This window comes from Staurois parvus, unplaced genomic scaffold, assembly GCF_062004578.1.
Source record: "Staurois parvus isolate SC_StPar_1 unplaced genomic scaffold, SC_StPar_1.0 ptg001188l, whole genome shotgun sequence".
NCBI classification, from domain to species: domain Eukaryota; kingdom Metazoa; phylum Chordata; class Amphibia; order Anura; family Ranidae; genus Staurois; species Staurois parvus.
Window position 1 is genome coordinate 649700 of NW_028318984.1, and position 18000 is coordinate 667699.

Below are 18000 nucleotides of genomic sequence, written 5' to 3' on the forward strand. Positions count from 1 at the left end.
TCAAACTTTTTAAAATTATTGATGAGATCAAGGTATTTATATTTTTAAATGTTTTTTTCATGGTTGAATATTATAGTAGTAAAATATTAAAAATCATATTTCTAGTTTTGTGCATAACCTGAGTAGGAACTTTGGTGTCAAATATGTATGGCAGCTGTAAGCGTGAACTGTTGGCAGAATTTGGATTGTTGTATGCTATCTATGGGTGGCATACGAGGCTGCCTGTGCACTTGGCTTTCAGCCCAGGAAAGGCTTTTGTAATCAAAACATGATCTTGTATGCTATGCAACCAGTGCAGAGTCACTGTCTGATGTCTCTCCTGCCTCAGCTTTGCTTTGGAATCTACCCAGCTTTGCCGTTGATGTCCAATATGCACAAAACTGTAAGTGTGCTGCCTTTGTGTACGCTGATTTCTTTTTTTTTTTTTCTTTTTTTTTTACACCAAAAAGTGTGTAAATTGTTTTCAATGTTGACTTTAAAATAATTGCATTTTGAATATTGAAGTTTCCCAGTCAGCTTTCTAAATGCAGATCACCAGGGCACTTTGTGTAAATGGTCATTTGAGTAAATGGTCACGCAAGCCATATTGCGGCCAAAAGCTTAAGTCGAGATCTTGTATTGCAGCTGCTGTTGAATATAGAAAACCAGGAGTAGTAAGTAATCTTTACAGCACAATACCCGTTGCTTATGTTGTAGCCCTGCCTTTTAGTTTGTTTTATCTTAAGACCGTTTTGCACCCCTCCCCCATTGCCCTTTTAAAATCTAAGCTTTGAAACTGCTTACGAAGAAAGTATGTAGTGTAGTTCTGCGTATGGAGTTTCTATTCCTGAAGGAAGCTTTGCAGCACAGTGACAGCTATCAGCAAGTGAAAAAGAGAATGGGATATCTTTTAATTGGAGCTCACTGTAGGTTCCTGATTTGTATTTTTAGCACTTTTATTTTTTTAACAATTCATTTAAATAAAATGTAGATTGTAATAAAAGGCAAGGGGGGTTATTTATTAAAGCTGGAGAGTGCAAAACAGCTCTGCACAGAGACCAGTCAGCTTCAAGTTTTTATTGTCAAAGCTTAAAATGTAAAGCCCTGTTTGTTTATACCTACAGGTAAACCTAGAATAATTATTACCTGCAGGTACAGTAAAAATCTGCTAAATGAGAACTGTTTAGGAGATATTTACTTGTATAGCAGCTGGTGATGTCACCGGCATATGCGCACTGTGCTCTCAATGAACGGCATGTCGTCCATTGAGAGAGCTGTGACGCAATCGCAACTCCCACGTGCATGCGCGAGAGTGATGTCATTGCGGCACGGCCACTCAAGCACCCGAAGCTCACAAACCCGGAAAGAAGACTGGGTGGTGATGGAAGCCCTGTGACGGCATGGAGGGATTCTTTTTAAGGTAAGTCTTTTGTAATGTGCTAGTATGCGTGCATTCTAGCACATTGTGTTCTTAACTTGCAGGGTGAAGATGTTTGCTTTTTTGTTTGCGTTTACTACCTCTTTAACCTTTTGCCCTCCAGAGGATTTAACTGACCAGGCCATTTTTTACGATACAACGCTGCGTTATTTTAACTGACAATTGCGCAGTCATGCAACGCTGTACATAAATGAAATTCATGTAATTTTTTTTTCCCCACAAACAGAGCTTTCTTTCAGTGGTATATGATCACCTGTGCGTTTTTTATTTTCTGCGCTATAAAAAAAAGACCGACAATTTTGAAAGAACCAAAACAATATTTTTTTACTTTTTGCTATAAAACATATCCAGTAAAAAAAAAAATCTAATTCCGTCATAAATTTAGGCCAAAATGTATTCAACGTGTATTTGCTAGAAAAAAATACCCCAATACATGTAAATTAATTGGTTCATTAAGTGGCGGTATGTATACTGCTACTTTTTTATTATTTTTTTATACTAGTAATGGTGGCGATCAGCGACCTATAATGGGACTGCGGCGGGCATTCTGACACTGGGAGGGAACTGGCTAACTGCCACTGACATCCCAATGACACTAATACAGTGATCAGTGCTAATAAAAAGCACTAACGCTGGACAGGAAGTTAACATGTGCGGCGATCAGAGGGTTAACTGTGTGCTGTTTTACATCATGTGCTGTGTGTGTTTTACTAGGGAAACATACTGCTGTGTATTTCTCTGTGCAGAGAAATACACAGCAGCATGTTATTGCTGGCAGAAGAGAGACCTGTGTTGTTTACTGTCAGTGTTACTCATCGCTCGCTGGGTGTCGGCAGGGAACCTCCGGCCGGGACCTGGTGATTGACATCTGTAGCCGCCAATGATGGCGTGGGTGGGATGGCACGCACACCACCTACCCAGAAATGCAAATTGTGTTTATATATACGTGATTTTGCACAGCCGTGCCACCCTGTAGCAGTATTTCTGCTATAGGGTGGAGGGGAAGCTGTTAAGTGAACAAGCTGAAGTTAGAAGCTGATTGGCTACCATGCACATCTGCACCAGAGTCTAGGTGCTCTAGTTTTAGTAAATCCCCTCCTAAGTGTACTCAACTGCTTTGCTGGTTTTCATTTTACTCTGTGTCTCTTGCTCTCACTTCTATTTTTGAACTGAAAATACTTTTACAATTATTGTAGTATCAATGAAAAAAAAAAAATCTAGTTCCGGTGGCAATGCTAACATTTGCATCCTCTAGAGCAGTGGTTCTCAACCTGTGGGTCGCGACCCCTTTGGGAGTCGAATGACCCTTTCACAGGGGTCGCCTAAGACCATCGGGAAAACACATATTTCCGATGTGTAATGAGCAGCTACTGTGTAGAAAGAAGCTACTGTGTAGAAAGCAGCTACTGTGTAGAAAGCAGCAGTATTGGAGGTAAAAGTTGTATTTTATTTTTTTATACAGAACCTGACACATTTGTTTACACATTATGGAGTGTTATTTCCTCACTTTTGGTGGTACTTGTAATGAGAATGTGTGTAGAGGTACTATAGGTAGTGCAGAGTGGTTGAAGGTAATGGCACAACCGCTGAAAATGTCACAAAAATGTGTACATATGAATTGGCAAATATGTGTGGAAAGAAGCCTGCTACATCAACTCACTTCTGGGGAAAACTATACTGATTAGCCAAGAATATCCTAAGTGGCTGATTGCTACTTCCCCCCCGAGACTGGAGAGCCACAGGTGTGCAGCAGAGTCTCCTGGTACCCATAAATATTAAGATCCCGATTGGTCACCATTGACTACAATTATCTGGTGCCTGTGGCTGCATTAAGCTATTTTCATGTTTTACAATTTTACAAAAGTGTTCATGCTTTTATTTTCTACAGGTAACTTAGGTAAGTGTTTTTGTAAGTCGTTTCAAATGTTCCTGTAAGTATAGAGGTGGAGTTTGAAGCCCCCTGCTAGTTTCTGTTTGGCAAGCAGAAGCCAGTTTAGTAACAATGCCTTCAGTATTTTAAAAAGGAAGATCTCATCAAGGCAGATTATTGCAGATCCAGTGGAAAAAAAATTAGTGAAGTGGCAGAAGGAGCAATGCAATTAAAGCGGAACTTTACCCATAACGGTTTGATAACAATTAATGGTCTTTATCAAGAGCATACATTCCACAATAATAATTATTCTACCAAAATTAGTGTGTGCTGTAAATTGCCTCAAGCTTTGCTCCTGGTTCTTCCTGCCAACATTTTGTTGAGGCCCAGATCAGTCACTTCATATGCCACTTTCTGTAATTAAGATATGTACATTTTCAGCCTTGATTGTATGCCTTTGATCAGCTAAAGAGGAAGGGTTACAGAAGCTTTACAGTGCTGAAGTTCACAGGCTGCTGATCAGAGAGGATCAGGGAGATAAGATAAAGCACTAACCTTGTAAGTTTGACTCTTGTGTCTCCATAGCAGCAGAGTTTGTCCTGTCACCTCTACTGTATTTCTTTTCTCCCTCTGTAATCTGTGTTCCTTTAGTACAGTCTGAGTTATTCCTGTTTACTGTTGCTGAAGAGGGAAGAAAGTAAATCTTAAAACTGTCAGCTCATCTGACTCTAATGGCTCTGATTTTAGGCACAGTGCTGAGAATAGAGAGCAGTTCAGTATGAGCAGAGCAGGGTGAGATCAAGCAGTACTGGATTTTAAACGTTCTAGGCACATATTTGTAATGTTTTACATAGCTATACATGCAGAAGGGGCCAGCCTAAAATGATCTATCAGGACTTAATTTTCTGACTACAGTTCCACCATAAAGTGAAACTATACTCATACCAGTTTGATAACAATGAATGATCTTTAACAAAAGAACATTTATTTTACATTATTAATTATGCTACCAAAGTTAGCATGTGCTGTAAATTGTCTCCAGCATTGCTCCTGTTTCCTCTTGTTTGAGGTTGCCACTTTAATGCAGTCCCTTTTTTATTGGAAACTCTCCCTTTGGTCTCAAAATTAAAATTGTGCATTTCCAGCCTTGATTGTATGTATTAGCTTTCCTAGAGAGGAAGGCTGACAGAAGCTTTACAGTTTGTCCTGTTACCTCTTTTGCATTTTTTTTTTCTTCCCTAATCTGTGTTCCCTGAGCACAGTCTGTCACTTCTGTTTCTTTCTTCCCCTTCAGAAACAGTAAATTTTAAAGCTTGCATTTGATTGGCCTCTAGTGGCTTTGATTTTAGGCACACTGTTGTGAATTGAGAACAACTGAGCATGTTCAGAGCAATCTGATACGGTGTGTTGTTAGATTTTAAACACTATAGGCATTTATTTTAAATGTTTTACTTTGCTATGCCTCTGAAAGGGGGCAGCCTGAAGTGATCTTCCAGGACTTAATTTTTTTTACTGAAGTTCCACTTTTTAACAGCCAAAACCCATAGTAACCAGACTGCAAATTACTGGAGTTACATCCACTAAGAAATTGTTACTGGTGGATTTCATATTGGACACAGTAGAACAAATTAAATGTCAGGTGACCTCAGTACCAGGAGTGTGAAAAATTCCCTGTTTTCATAGGGCGATAATAAGTAAGTATGTTTTCAGCGGGAGCTCTACCATTATATCGTTTTTAATCTTGAGTCAGTGGTCCTACAGATGAGCAAAAACAAAGCGAAAAAGAGGGATATACCCTAAAAGCGCTGTTAGATCGTCTGCTCTAAGAGTAATGATCTGTTATCCGGTAAGCTGCTGATCTATTCTACCTTCTCACTGACACTGGATGATTTTATGAAGTTTTTTCAGCACTGCACCTCTTTTGGAGGAATTATATTTTATTGGACTCACTTTGATAATCCTGTGTCTTTTGGGATTACACATATTGTAGCAGCACTGCTTGACATAGTTTATGGGTTAATGAGATGATTTAATTTTCACATGTAATATATATTTTGTTATTGAATTATCTTTCACCTTTCTACAAAAAAAAAGCAGGTAATAAATATGCATTTATTATTTTTTGTAGTAGGAGCCTGTAAAGCATTGCACCAGCGATCAGGAGATTGCAGATGCCATGCAGGTCTCTTGCAGACTGTCATTGTATCTGCTTCCTCGTACATCCCTTATGGGCAAGCTGATACTTCTGACAGGAAGACTCGAAGGGCTACCACGGCACTCGCAGCACCGTGGCAGTTTGAGAACTACAAGCCAACAGCCTCTAACACCCCGGTCACATCGGTTGCGACTTGGCATGCAATTTGCATGCCATGCAACTTGCAAATTGTATGCCAAGTCACACCCTATTGTCCGTGATTAGAGCGGTCATACCGCTGCAGTTCCGACTTGGTTGGAGCCATACCGATTTCTAAAGTAGTACATGCACTACTTTTGGTGCGATTTGCATAGACAACTGTGTCAGATGCCTTGCAAATTGCACCTGAAATTGTCATCTCACCCGACTTTGAAATTATGGGACTTCGCTGTAAGGCGCACGATTTCAAAGTCTGGCTTGATGTGACCGGGGGGTTAGGCTATCGTGACTTGTATTCCATTCATTCACAGAACTCTGGGTGGCGGCTACAGGATTGGGAACACATTACATATTTCACCCTAAAAATGGGTGGAACATGTAACATGTTCCCAAAGGAACTTATCCTTTAAACAAATTTTTGGGGTTTAGCGCTACACTATAATATATTATTGGCTGTATTGCTTTGCTCTCACTCTAACACTGTGAACTTGTTTACAGGAGGGATGAGCACTGGACTCATCAATGTGATTTTTTTTTTTTTTTTTTTCTCCATGAAATTACCACTTTAAAGAAGAATTTTTTTTTCAGTTCACCTCTCTCTGCATTCTTTGTGCTGGTATTTGACTTGTGCATGTGCTGGGAGCTGGACACAGACGTTTGCAATCAAAGAAGCCATTGCTTTGCTAGCTCCAGTAGCAGGCAGCAGTGCATCAACTTGAGGGCAGCCTTTGTCCAGCTTTGCAGCTAGTGTTTTAGGGCACTTAGTGATAATTCTTTAACAAAAAAGAAAATGTGTGCCAATACCAGGTAGTATCTGGTCCTTTGGATTGTGGTCAGTAGGAATTTGTGGGAGGCGGTGGGCACGCTTTAATGCCAGGTAGTGCTAAAGCTTTTAGCTTTTCTTGGTTAGAATGGCCTATTAGTTGGGTGGAGGGAAGACACTGAAAGCAATGGCAGGTGTTTGTAAACTCCTCTGGCTGTTTAGGGCGCTATGCTTTCAAGAACAAATGTCTGGAACACACAATACCAACATCTCTGAGCACATCGGGGGCCCTAAATGTGAGTACCACTCCGTACAGCATTCAACCCCATCCAGCAGCATATTTAAAGTCTGCCATAGACTGACAGGTCGCAGGCAGCAGGACTGAATGTTGTACCTGTGCCTCTGATCTTGTAGCTTGGCAGTCAGCACCTGGCCAATTCTTGTTCTTCTCTTGCTTTCTGAATTGACAACACTGCCTTTTGTTGTAGCCCTCCTACTGTGAGCTGCAGTGTCTGGGAGGGAAGCATATGAGACAAAAATGAAGTAGGATTTTACTTTTTTTTTTTTTTTTTGGCTTCATATAGTAACTGGACATACATGAGCTTTTAGTTATACTTTTAAAGTGAGTCTTTCTATAGGTAGAAGAAAATAAGTGAGGCACAGGGGTAATTAAAAAAAAAAAATAAAACAAAAAGGTATTACTGTACTGATGATGCAATGTGATAGATTCTATGTATGTATATATGAGCCAAGAAAATGGCTAAATTGAATTGCATATTTTTTGGAAAGTATAATAGTGCAGATATATCGCTGTCAACTGTGTATTCACAGTAGTTTGGCTAAAATGTTGAAATATATTTGTACCAAAAGACGAGAGAGAATTTGTGGTTTTTTTTTTTTTAATAAAACAATCAGAGACTTCTATTAGCCAGCACATTAAACTGACACTAAACAATATCCAAAAGCAATACATACACTACGTAATGGCCCTGCAATCTATTTTTCATTAAATTGCTACTTACTGTATATTTTTGCCCATTTGTTTGGAATGAGCAGTGAACCTTAGTTGCAGTCACGTGCACTGCTCTGTGCAAACTAAAAATCCCATAGTCCATATTCTATTTCGGGAAGGAACAAGAGAGGAGGACTACATTCCTACGTACAGTGGGACCATGGAGAACAAATGTAGCCACCCTCTGATAGGAAGTCAGATCAATTTGTGTCACTTTAATATTGTGCAAACAGCTTGATTGCTGTATAGTAAGACATTTATAAGACCCATCACAGTTCTGGTTAGAATGTAATCTATGCGTACATTTCTGAGTAAAGTTAGAAGCTGCTTAAAAAAAAATAAGAAATGTTAAGGAATAAGAAAAATGTTATTTAAATATTTTTGTTGCAGTTTTGGATCTGAGAACTTTTCAATGGAGGATGGACAGCAGATGGTAAGTGATGTTTTGAAGTATTTTGTTAAAATTTGCTTTTGTGGTTTTCTCTTGCCTCTTAATATGGAAGCTGCAGGGAATATAGCACACTGAATGGCACACATTCCTCAGAAATCTATAGCAGTTTGGGAGACAGGTTTTAATCCAAATGCCTCAGCAAAGAGTCAAGGCATAGAGACTTCATCTTATAACCATTTTCTGAGTGTATACCAAGGCATCCTCATAGACCAATATTAATACACAGCCCAAACTAGCCATTGAATACAAGAATTTGAGGCATTATGGGTGTAGTCGTGTCTAGCAAAGGCAGGTATTAGAAGATGTTGGGTCATTTAGCTTTGAGAATATGAAGTACAGGTAGACAGTCTTCAGGAAGTCACTGAGCTGCCTTCTACCATCCCAGTATGTGACCATAGGGATTTCATTATTACTATTATTATTACATTGATAAATATTTGCTTGAGCTCTGTGTATTTTATTTGGCGTTATTTAATGTTTATTCTATAGATCAATGGTCTCCAACATGCAACCCTGAGGCCGGATGTGACTCTTTGGTTGCCTTTATCTGGCCCTTGAGGCATTATTCCTGCCACTGACATAAAATATGGGGTATAATTCTTTCCACTGATACCAACATTGGTGCCCTATTCCTACCACTGACACCAATGATGAGGAATAATTATTTCCACTGACAACAAAATTGGAGCACTATTCCTCTCACTGACAACTATTTCTCCCCTAATGAAAAAAAATTGAGCCTTGCTTACTCAATGGCACAGTCTGCCCCCTCTTAACGTCTGAAGGACAGTAAACTGACCCTTTCTTTAGAAAGTTTAGAGACCCCTGCTAAAGATGTGCAGTGTATAAAGCAGAGAATCCTAGGAGAGGGAGAAATATAGTGTTGTGCATGGTATATAGATTGATGCTAGTGTTCCACTATTTTCATAGCTGCCCCCTTCCCACAATATGCTGCATAACGTAACACCAAGCCAGTAGGATTAATTGCTCTTTAAAATGAAACCTGTAAGGACAAAATTATAGAAATTTTATTTTAGTTAGCAAGACCCTTTCCCAGCGCACCTCCAAGACTTGCTGTTCTGTTGCTCTCCAGACTCTGGGTGCTGGTTAAAAAAAAGTCTGTCCTCTCTTGTTGCAGATAAGAACCACACTCCAGCCTGTGCTCTTCTGAGTTACTTTATTGGATGATCCATAGTAGATACACAGCCATTGTTCACCACATTGGGGTTTTATCACAAGGAAATGTCATTACTGGCTTTGTTTTTAAGATGTAGGTTACGGGGCTTTTGTCCTAATGCTTTCTTTACTATCTAGTAAGTCACTGATTATAAACAATTTTGTGGGACTGTCATTCTACCACTCAGCCTTTTCTGGCTGCATGCATGTTTCAAGTCAGAGACCCACTAGGTAGAAAAGCCAAGGTCAGCATGATAACCTTGGAATTTGCACTTTTAAAACAAGCAACCAGTGACAGTTCTCATTTTTCTATCAATACAAGTTAAAGAGGACCTTCAGATTACCCCCCTCCTTCTTTTTTTTTTTTTTTTTTTTTTTCTTTTTCTATACCCCCTTTACCTAGTGGTGGTGTAGGCACAGTATGGATACTCACCCTGCCATCAGATCCAGCATTGTCCCACTGACATCCTTCTGTCAACAGACACTGCTTCGTCCCACACTGCCATCTTACTCATGATGTCATCGAAAGGCCCGCTGGCACTTCTGGGTTCAGCCGACGGGGGCCTCGCATTGACCCACTTCTAGGCCTGCTCCCTCCTATTTGCTGAATGAAAGACTAAAGCCCTCCTGGGATATGTGACATGCATATCGCAGGAGGACCAGAAAGTGCTGTGCACATCCTTCTCCTAGGTGAATGATGTGCATGGAGGGGTGGAGCTGTGCTTTTGTAAAGAAAAAATGGTACATAATAAAACAAAAAAGACACTGCCCTATTGATGCAGAGTAATTGAGGGGGGAGGGGGGATTGAGAGAGGGGAAAAGCATCTACCTCCTTTTCTATCTTTACCAGTGGATTTTGCTCACTGCTACAGAGAGCTCTGCAGCATTCTTCATTGAGCCCAAGTGGCTTGATGACCTCCCTTAGGGGGTTGTGTCCTTGACTCTTTGGGCTCACAAGAAGTTGGTTGATTGATATTGGACCTCGAGGGAGGATGCCCTGGACAGTTCAAGTGCATGGAAAAGCTGAGAGCCGCTTGCCAATTTTGTTTTTCTGGACCTGAACTTTAAAGTGGTAATTTGCCTTTCCACAGTCCTGTGTTTTGCTAGTTGGCCCTACGTCCCTGCCCTCTTATTTAGCAAGTTACCATTTTTGACCAATCAACAAGTAGGACACAGTGTAAGTGCTGATGTTTTTGGATTTATAATGTCTCTCCTGCTCCCCAGGGAAACTTAATGGTCAGTAAATCTGCAGTCAGCATAGTTCATAGCTGCTTTATTCCCATTAATCAATAATATGCATGGAGGTTGGCTAGGGTAAACTTCAAATCTATTGATCCACTGCTTAGGGGTTGTAAGGGTTGGGAAAGATGCCTGACTAAATTATTAAGGCCTTTTTGATTTAAAGTGGAACTAAACTCTGCTAACCCTGACCGCCAAGGAAGTTGCCATCTTAACCTCTGATCTGTATTTGCCATGGTGCAGCACATGTGATCAGTTGTGACATCAGTCATTTAGTGGCTTGACAGTGTGGTTGAGAGCACAAGCAAATGTGACAGAATTCATGTCATACTTTGAATGGAACTGTTTTGGAAAAAAAGTGATTGTAAACCTTCACCTTGTAAAACAACCTATTCAGTTTAAAACCAAAATGAAAGGCAAAACATTATAGATGCCTTTTTATAAATGATCACATTCCCTCTGTTCTCAGCTGCATAAGAGCTGGGGAGGAGAAACAGCAGCATATTAAACTTACCAGTGAAAGGTTGTGTGGGGGAGCCTGTCAGAACAAGTGTGATCGTTGGAGGAGAGCACACGGAGTTCCCAGCACTGCTAGAGAACTGACCATGGTGTATTCTCACACTTAGTGTGGTCAGTTTTTAATAGGAAAGCAGAGGGACTGGCCGGAACACCAGGGATTTCACATGAAGGAAGCACTACAAAGAGAACAGGATACCTTTTCAAACAAGTACTTGGTACAGCAGGCACATATCAGGAACACGACATGTTGGGTTTACATAGTCTATGTAGCAAGGTGCTAACTTTATCATTATACCTTTCAGGGACATTTATCCCTGGTTCACACTGATGCGAATTGTCATGTGATTTGGCCATTCAGATCGCATGACAAATCGCTTCCAGTGATTGGCAATGGAACCGTTTTAAGTTCTTCCACTACTTGTGACTATTTTGGGTGTGAATTGCATAGACATCTGTGCATGAAGTTACACAGATGTCTAGCAAGTCGCACCTGACATCGCACTGGCTTCCGATTTGAAATCGTGAGACAAGTAAAATTGTACGATTTCAAAGTCAGATCCAGTGTGAACCGGGGCTTACAGATGAAACTCTGATTAATCCTTTTGCTCCTAGTGCCCAGTACTGGAATTGCTACATTACTTCCTGTTAGGAGAGCTGATCCAGCTCTTCTGAAAGCAGAGGATCTTGGGACCTGTAGTCCTATAGCCAATAAATACTGTATTCCTGAGTGCAGATTGAACTACAACTACCAGAGAGCTTGAAAACGAGAGGGATACTTGGAGGGCAGATATAGTCTACAGCAAGGGACTGGTTCGCTCTCTTTGGTGGGGGATTCAGAGCTGAACACAGCGAGACTTTTCCAGAGATAAATTGTTGGCGTACTGCTGTGGGACACCAGTTCAACACAGCAGTGATGGCAATTGCCACACTAGGATCACATCAGCTTTTCTGTATTGGAAATGTCACTATCAAGTCATCACACAGACATCTCTGCTACCTGCACTGACAGGCTGTCAGGTGGCAACTCTGCAAATACCTGCAAACTACCAAGAGTCTGTGCAAGAATTCTTGTTCCTAGGAGGCCTTGCTATACATGGGATTGGTGAGCGAGCAGATGCCCAACCTCTTTCTGTCATCACCCTAGAGACACTGCTTGCAGATACCTTTACACTAAAGTACCAGGAGATTTTTGCTTTGAGTAGTACCACAGCCTATCTGTTTAACTTCATTGAATTACCAGTATTCACTACTGTTTATAGGCCCAACCATTACTAGCAGAAGTCAACGGACACCACCATATCAGGAACTTTAAGCATCACAGGACTCAAGTTGCAATCTCTAGTGAAAGAAACCTACTCTCTTCTAAGGCCATTATTATTCAAATTGGGATACTTGTATCTATTTATGCCATAGTATAGATTTACATAATTCTTTGCATCCACTATTGCTGCGCCAGTGATCTAAGAGGAGCTGGATAAGTCAACAAGCCTTTTCTTCTACCTCTTACTGCTGGTGTTACAGTTTAATAGTTGAAGCTTACTACTCATGACTGTAATTTATTAAACATTGTTAGTTGATTATTCCTTGTTCTATTTTTATGCTTTAACTGGGGTTGTATATCCTAAACCCATTAATCTTGTGGTCTAGTCTTTTGAACAAGAGTAATATAAAGTTGTTACCAAAAAATTGTCTCTCTTGCTTTATCTTATAACTGTTGAAATATGTCTGAACCTAGAGGTGTCAGAACGCTTGCAAGGTCAGGGCAACCATTGGGGACAAGCATTATGAAGCGGCCCCTGCTGGGGTACATATAGATTGATAGATTAGCTCCTCTTTAACCGCCTCCCGCCCGCCATATAAGGTAATGACGGGAGGGCGGCGGTTCTCTCGTTCTGGGAGGACGCCATATGACATCCTCCCACTCTAACTGCACGTTCGTGCCCTCGGCGGTGATCAGCGGTCCGCTGAGTCCCTGGGACACAGCGGATCACTGCAAAGAGCTGATGACGTTGACTCTGTCATGATCAGCTGTGTCCAATCACAGCTGATCACATGTAAATAGGAAATGCCGGTTATCGGCAGTTCTCTCCTTCCGCTGACAGCACGTGAGGAGAGCCGGTAATCGGCATTACTCAGAGCAGACATCTACACTGATGATTGGTGCCCTGATGATCAGTGTAGCCTCATCAGTGTCACCTGTCAGTGCCCATGAATGCCACATACCAGTGCCCATCAGTAAACATCAATGCCACATATCAGTGCCTACCAGGGCACATCAATGCCACATATCAGAGCTGCCTTTCAGTAGCACCTATCGGTTCCAGTCAGTGCCACCAATTAGTGCCAGTCAGTGCCACCTATCGGTGCCATATATGTGTGCTGCCTTTCTGTGCCGATCAGTGATGCCTGTCCATGCCCATCAATGCCACCTATCAATGCTTCCTATCAGTGGCCATCACTGCCGCCTCATTAGTGCACATCAGTGAAGGAGAAAAATTACTTAATTATTTACAAAATTTTATAACAAACTAAAACTTTTTTTTTCAAAATTTTCAGTCTTTTTTAGTTTGTTTAGCAAAATAAAAAAACCCAGTGGTGATTAAATACCACCAAAAGAAAGCTCTATATGTCTCAAAAAAAGATAAAAATTTTGTTTGGGTACAGTATTGCTTGACCGCGCAACTGTCATTCAAAGTGCAATAGCACTGAAAGCTGAAAATTGCCTTGGACAGGAAGGGGGTAAAAGTACTCGGTAGGCAAGTGGTTAAAGGATAAGTTCACCTTTTAATTAAAAAAAGGTGCATTTACTTTTTTTTGCCTGGAAAGCATTGCACAATGGTCTACTGATCACTGGTGCCATGAAGGCCTCCTGCAAGCTGTCAGTGTAAGTTGTCCGCCTATACGGATAGGCAGTTTCACACTGACGGGAAGTATCAATGAATTACTAGAGCGCTCAACAGCGCCATGATAGTTCATTGAGAACTACAAGCCACCAGCTGCAGGATGCCAACACTTGCAGTTCATTCATTCACTGAATTCTGTGAATGAATGATGTGGCCGTGTGGGCGGAGCCCGCACAGCCACACTCTTTTCAAAAAGTGACAGCTGATGCGGGAAGCTTCTCCCCATACTGCTGTCACACAGAGGCAGCCGATCTCCAAGCAACTGCAGGAGTGGGAACATGTTACATGTTCCACCCTAAAAATTGGTGAACTTATCCTTTTAATATTTAGAAAACACAAGTACAATTGGAGTCTTTCATTTTTACATACTATAGCTGCTGCAGAATCTTTTAGGATACATCTTCCACACCATCTTAAATCTTGGAGACAGCTGATGAAAAACATTTTGGGAAGTTTAGACAGATATTAGACTAAACATTTGCAGTTTCACTGTTTCTGTTGTTGCAATGGTACACGGTGCAATCAGTTTTTTCTTTCCTTATAAAATTTTTACAAAGTGTGCTGTAGTTTGAGTTTTTGCCTTATTTGGAGCCAGGAATTTGTGTAAAGCCTCGTACACATGATGAGAATATCGGATGAATGATCGTCCATTATTATTTTTTTTTTTTTTTTGCATGCTAGTCTCATATCGAAAATTAATAGGTTACTAGTATTGCGAAAATTGTTGTAAGACAGAATACAACTTTGGAGGTGATGCCATGTTTTGTATTGTAATGTATTCTTTCGTTTGCACACATGCACTGTCTTGCTCACCCAATTTTTATTTTTATTTTTTTAATGTTATGAACGATTACTGTACTGATTAAACAAATAGTCATTCTGATATCATACAAAAAAATTGTGCTTGTTCCTTCTGATAATTTTGATTGAACTGTCATGATCAGCTCTCAAAAGCTGTGTAATAACGATCAGATTATCAAACGATCACTCCGAAAGCAGTATATTTCGTCTGATTTTCTCATCGCGTGTACTAGGCATAGAGCTCGATTTGACTGAATACTGTGAATGTCCATGTACACTGCACCTAGCAATGAAGAAGAGAAAACAAAGCCACAATACTTTTTCTAAGGTATTATGTCATGTAAGTTAGTTCATGCTAGTTCTAACATCAGTGCACACATACAGATCAGCATACCTCTTTTTTTAGCTCCCGACTTCTCTTTTACACTTCTGTGCTTAACATATGTAAAAGGTATAGTCAGAATTATATGTCACTCGTAAACATCCAGGCCAAGCCCACTGAGGTTTTGGAAAGGTTGTGAAAAGATTTTACAAACTTTGTCAGTGTGTTGAATGTGTAGTTTATAATTTTGTATATATGTGTTAGAAGTCCACATTTGCTCATCACATACTGTATATAGTCTTACTTCCTGCTTTCCCATATGGAAGAAAAATATATTTGAAATGCTACAATTTTGGCCATATTGAACATATATATATATATATATATATATATATATATATATATATATATATATATATATATATATATATATACACTGCATGTTGAAATGTGTTTTTATTACAATATATATGAAAAATATTTTTAAAAATACAATTCTACATTTTTGGATTTTTGGAATGCATTTACAAATATATGTAAAAATATGTTAAATACTTTTTTATATGTTAAAGAAGATCTGAAGAATATATTTAAAAAATATATATTTTTAAAAAAGATCACATCTCACGGTGTATGGTCACACTCGACTTCCAGACCACAAAGCTGGATCTCCTGTATTTATCACTCCCCTCAAAACAGGAAGTGACTCCTCCCAGAGGAGGCACACCACAAGGAAGTAGTAACAAAATATAGTTAACCATTTTGGCACCTGCCTTCAGACTTAGATCTTTGTTCTCTTGAAGAATAATCTTCAGGATTCTACATACTTACGGATGTGTCGCATGCTCACCAGTACATGCTGTGGATCTTATTTTTTCTTTTCTATGCCAACATAGTTGTTTTGATGACTTGCCATGATCTTATGTGTGAAGCCAGCCTTAGTACTTGTCTGTTTAGCTGCTGTTTATGTATTACCATATTTCTTTTTTTTTATCAGGTTGCAGTATCAGATGGTGAATTCAGAAAAAAAGAGCTGAAGGATGCTGAATTGGATAAAAAGATAAAAGCTTTAAAAAAGAAGAACGAAGCCCTTGTCCGCCGATATGAAGTAAGTTATCAAATCTGTGAAAAGTATTTCTGGAGTCTTATATTTTTAGGAATCCAATAATCATTAGTTATATGGCATAAAAACAGGTATGTCATGTGTTTCCTGTCAACATACTGTATTTGGTAAATGACAGCATCTTGCTGCCACAATAATTACAGCAATTGTGGGCAGTTATCCTAATACTGTGTGGTGCTTTGCTCTATAAAGCAACCAGCCAGGCCAACTCCATTACAATAGACGCAATCAGAATGTTGCTTCCAGTGTCCAGTATTTGACAAGCAGGCCTTTTATTCTGGATACAGCTGACTCTACATTAGAATTTCTTATTCTATTTGATAAAATCAGACTCTAGAAAATGTTTTTCTTAAAGCTGAACTCCAGGCACAAAGAAAACCTAACACTCAAGCAGAATAGTGCACACCTTGCAGCATTTCATGCTTGCTGCTGTTCTTTTCCGTACCAGTGCTGTGCAATCTTCATCCTAAGTCACCCTGATGCCAGAAAGGACACTCTTACTTTCAAAAAGACCAGTTGCCACTGCCTGCTTCTGAGGAGCAGGGTGACTGGTCACCTCACTACCAATTTCACAAGTCAGCACTGCATGTACTGTAGGAGGTGGGCCCCAAGGGTGAGTGGTTGTCTGATTTACTCTATCTCCATCCACAGCACCAACCATCTTGACCAAACTCTGCTTCACCTTTCAGTCTGCAGCAGGTGTCCTTTCTCATTCTGTAAATTGGCTGGTTGCCTGTATGCTCTGGAAGACATATAGGATGCCCAGACATGCTCCCTCTATTGGCTGCCGAAAAGGAGAAAAAGATTTCAGACCTACGATGACATCTTTTGCTAAGGGGAAGCTGAAAGGTGTTTGTGATTTGCATGGTAGTCAGCTTTAACCAGTTGCCAGCCGCTGCATACACATTTACTGCAACAAGACGGTCTCTCTGCGCCAGAGCACGTATATGTATGTGATTCGGCATTTCCTGGTAGGGGGGCCACCCCATCTGTGCTGTCATCTGTTACAGCACATGTTGGCCTGTGTTTAAGGGCTCTGCAAAGCAGGGAGGAAAAACAAGCACATCACTTAGTAAAAGCAGTACACATCACACTTTGTCAGGCACACAGTTAACCCTTTGATTGCCTCTTCCCAGCCAGTGTCATTAGTACAGTGACAGTGTATAGTATTATCACTGATCACTGTACTAGTGTCATTGGAGATGTCAGTTCCTACCCAGCGTTTGGTTAGTGTGAGATTTCCCGCCACACATTACAGTTGCTAATCACTGCTATTACTAGTATACAAAAAAAATTAATGCTATAGCTTTCACACAAACCAATCAATATATACAGTCAGGTCCATAAATATTGGGACATGGACACAATTCTCACATTTTTGGCTCTATACACCACCACAATGGATTTGAAATGAAACAAACAATGTGCTTTAACTGCAGACTGTCAGCTTTAATTTGAGGGAATGAGGGAATAACACACACCTGGCCATGAAACAGCTGAAAAGCCAATTGTCCCATTACGTTTGGTCCCTTAACAAGTGGGAGGCACATATGCAAACTGTTGTAATTCCTACACCGTTCACCTGATTTGGGTGTAAATACCCTCAAATTAAAGCTGACAGTCTGCAGTTAAAACACATCTTGTTCATTTAATTTCAAATCCATTGTGGTGGTGTATAGAGCCAAAAATGTTAGAATTGTGTCGATGTCCCAATATTTATGGACCTGACTGTACAAACTGGGATTTTGTTTTTTAACCAAAGACATGTAACAGAATACATTTTGGCCTGAATTTATGATGAAATTTGATTTTTATTTTTTTGTTGGATATGCCTTATAGCAGAAAGTAAAAAAATGTATATTTTTCACTTTTTTTGTCTTTTTTCGTTTATATAATAAAAAATAAAAAACCCAGTGGTGATCAAATACCACCAAAAGAAAGCTCTATTTGTGTGAAAAAAAAGAGATACATTTCATATAGGTACGGCGTTGCATAACCATGCAATTGCCAGTTAAAGTGGCGCAATAGCAAAAAAATTGGCCTTCTCATAA

General features: G+C 40.0%; 1 protein-coding gene across 4 annotated transcripts in view; it reads left to right on the forward strand.

The window, feature by feature from the left end:
• Positions 1-267: 267 nt before the first annotated feature.
• The window catches only part of CCDC9B (coiled-coil domain containing 9B), a 124139-nt gene continuing 106406 nt past the window's right edge, over positions 268-18000 (forward strand). For 2 of the 4 annotated variants that reach the window (XR_016307898.1, XM_089659777.1), the window contains exons 1-2: positions 296-382; positions 15824-15934. Coding sequence is in view for 3 of the 4 variants with exons in the window: in XM_089659777.1 (XP_089515903.1) it covers positions 311-382; positions 15824-15934 (183 nt within the window). In the remaining variant the exon portion in view is untranslated. Of the gene's footprint in view, positions 383-635; positions 654-7805; positions 7849-15823; positions 15935-18000 lie in introns of those variants that run through there. The other 2 variants (XM_089659778.1, XM_089659779.1) reach the window with 2 other exon arrangements.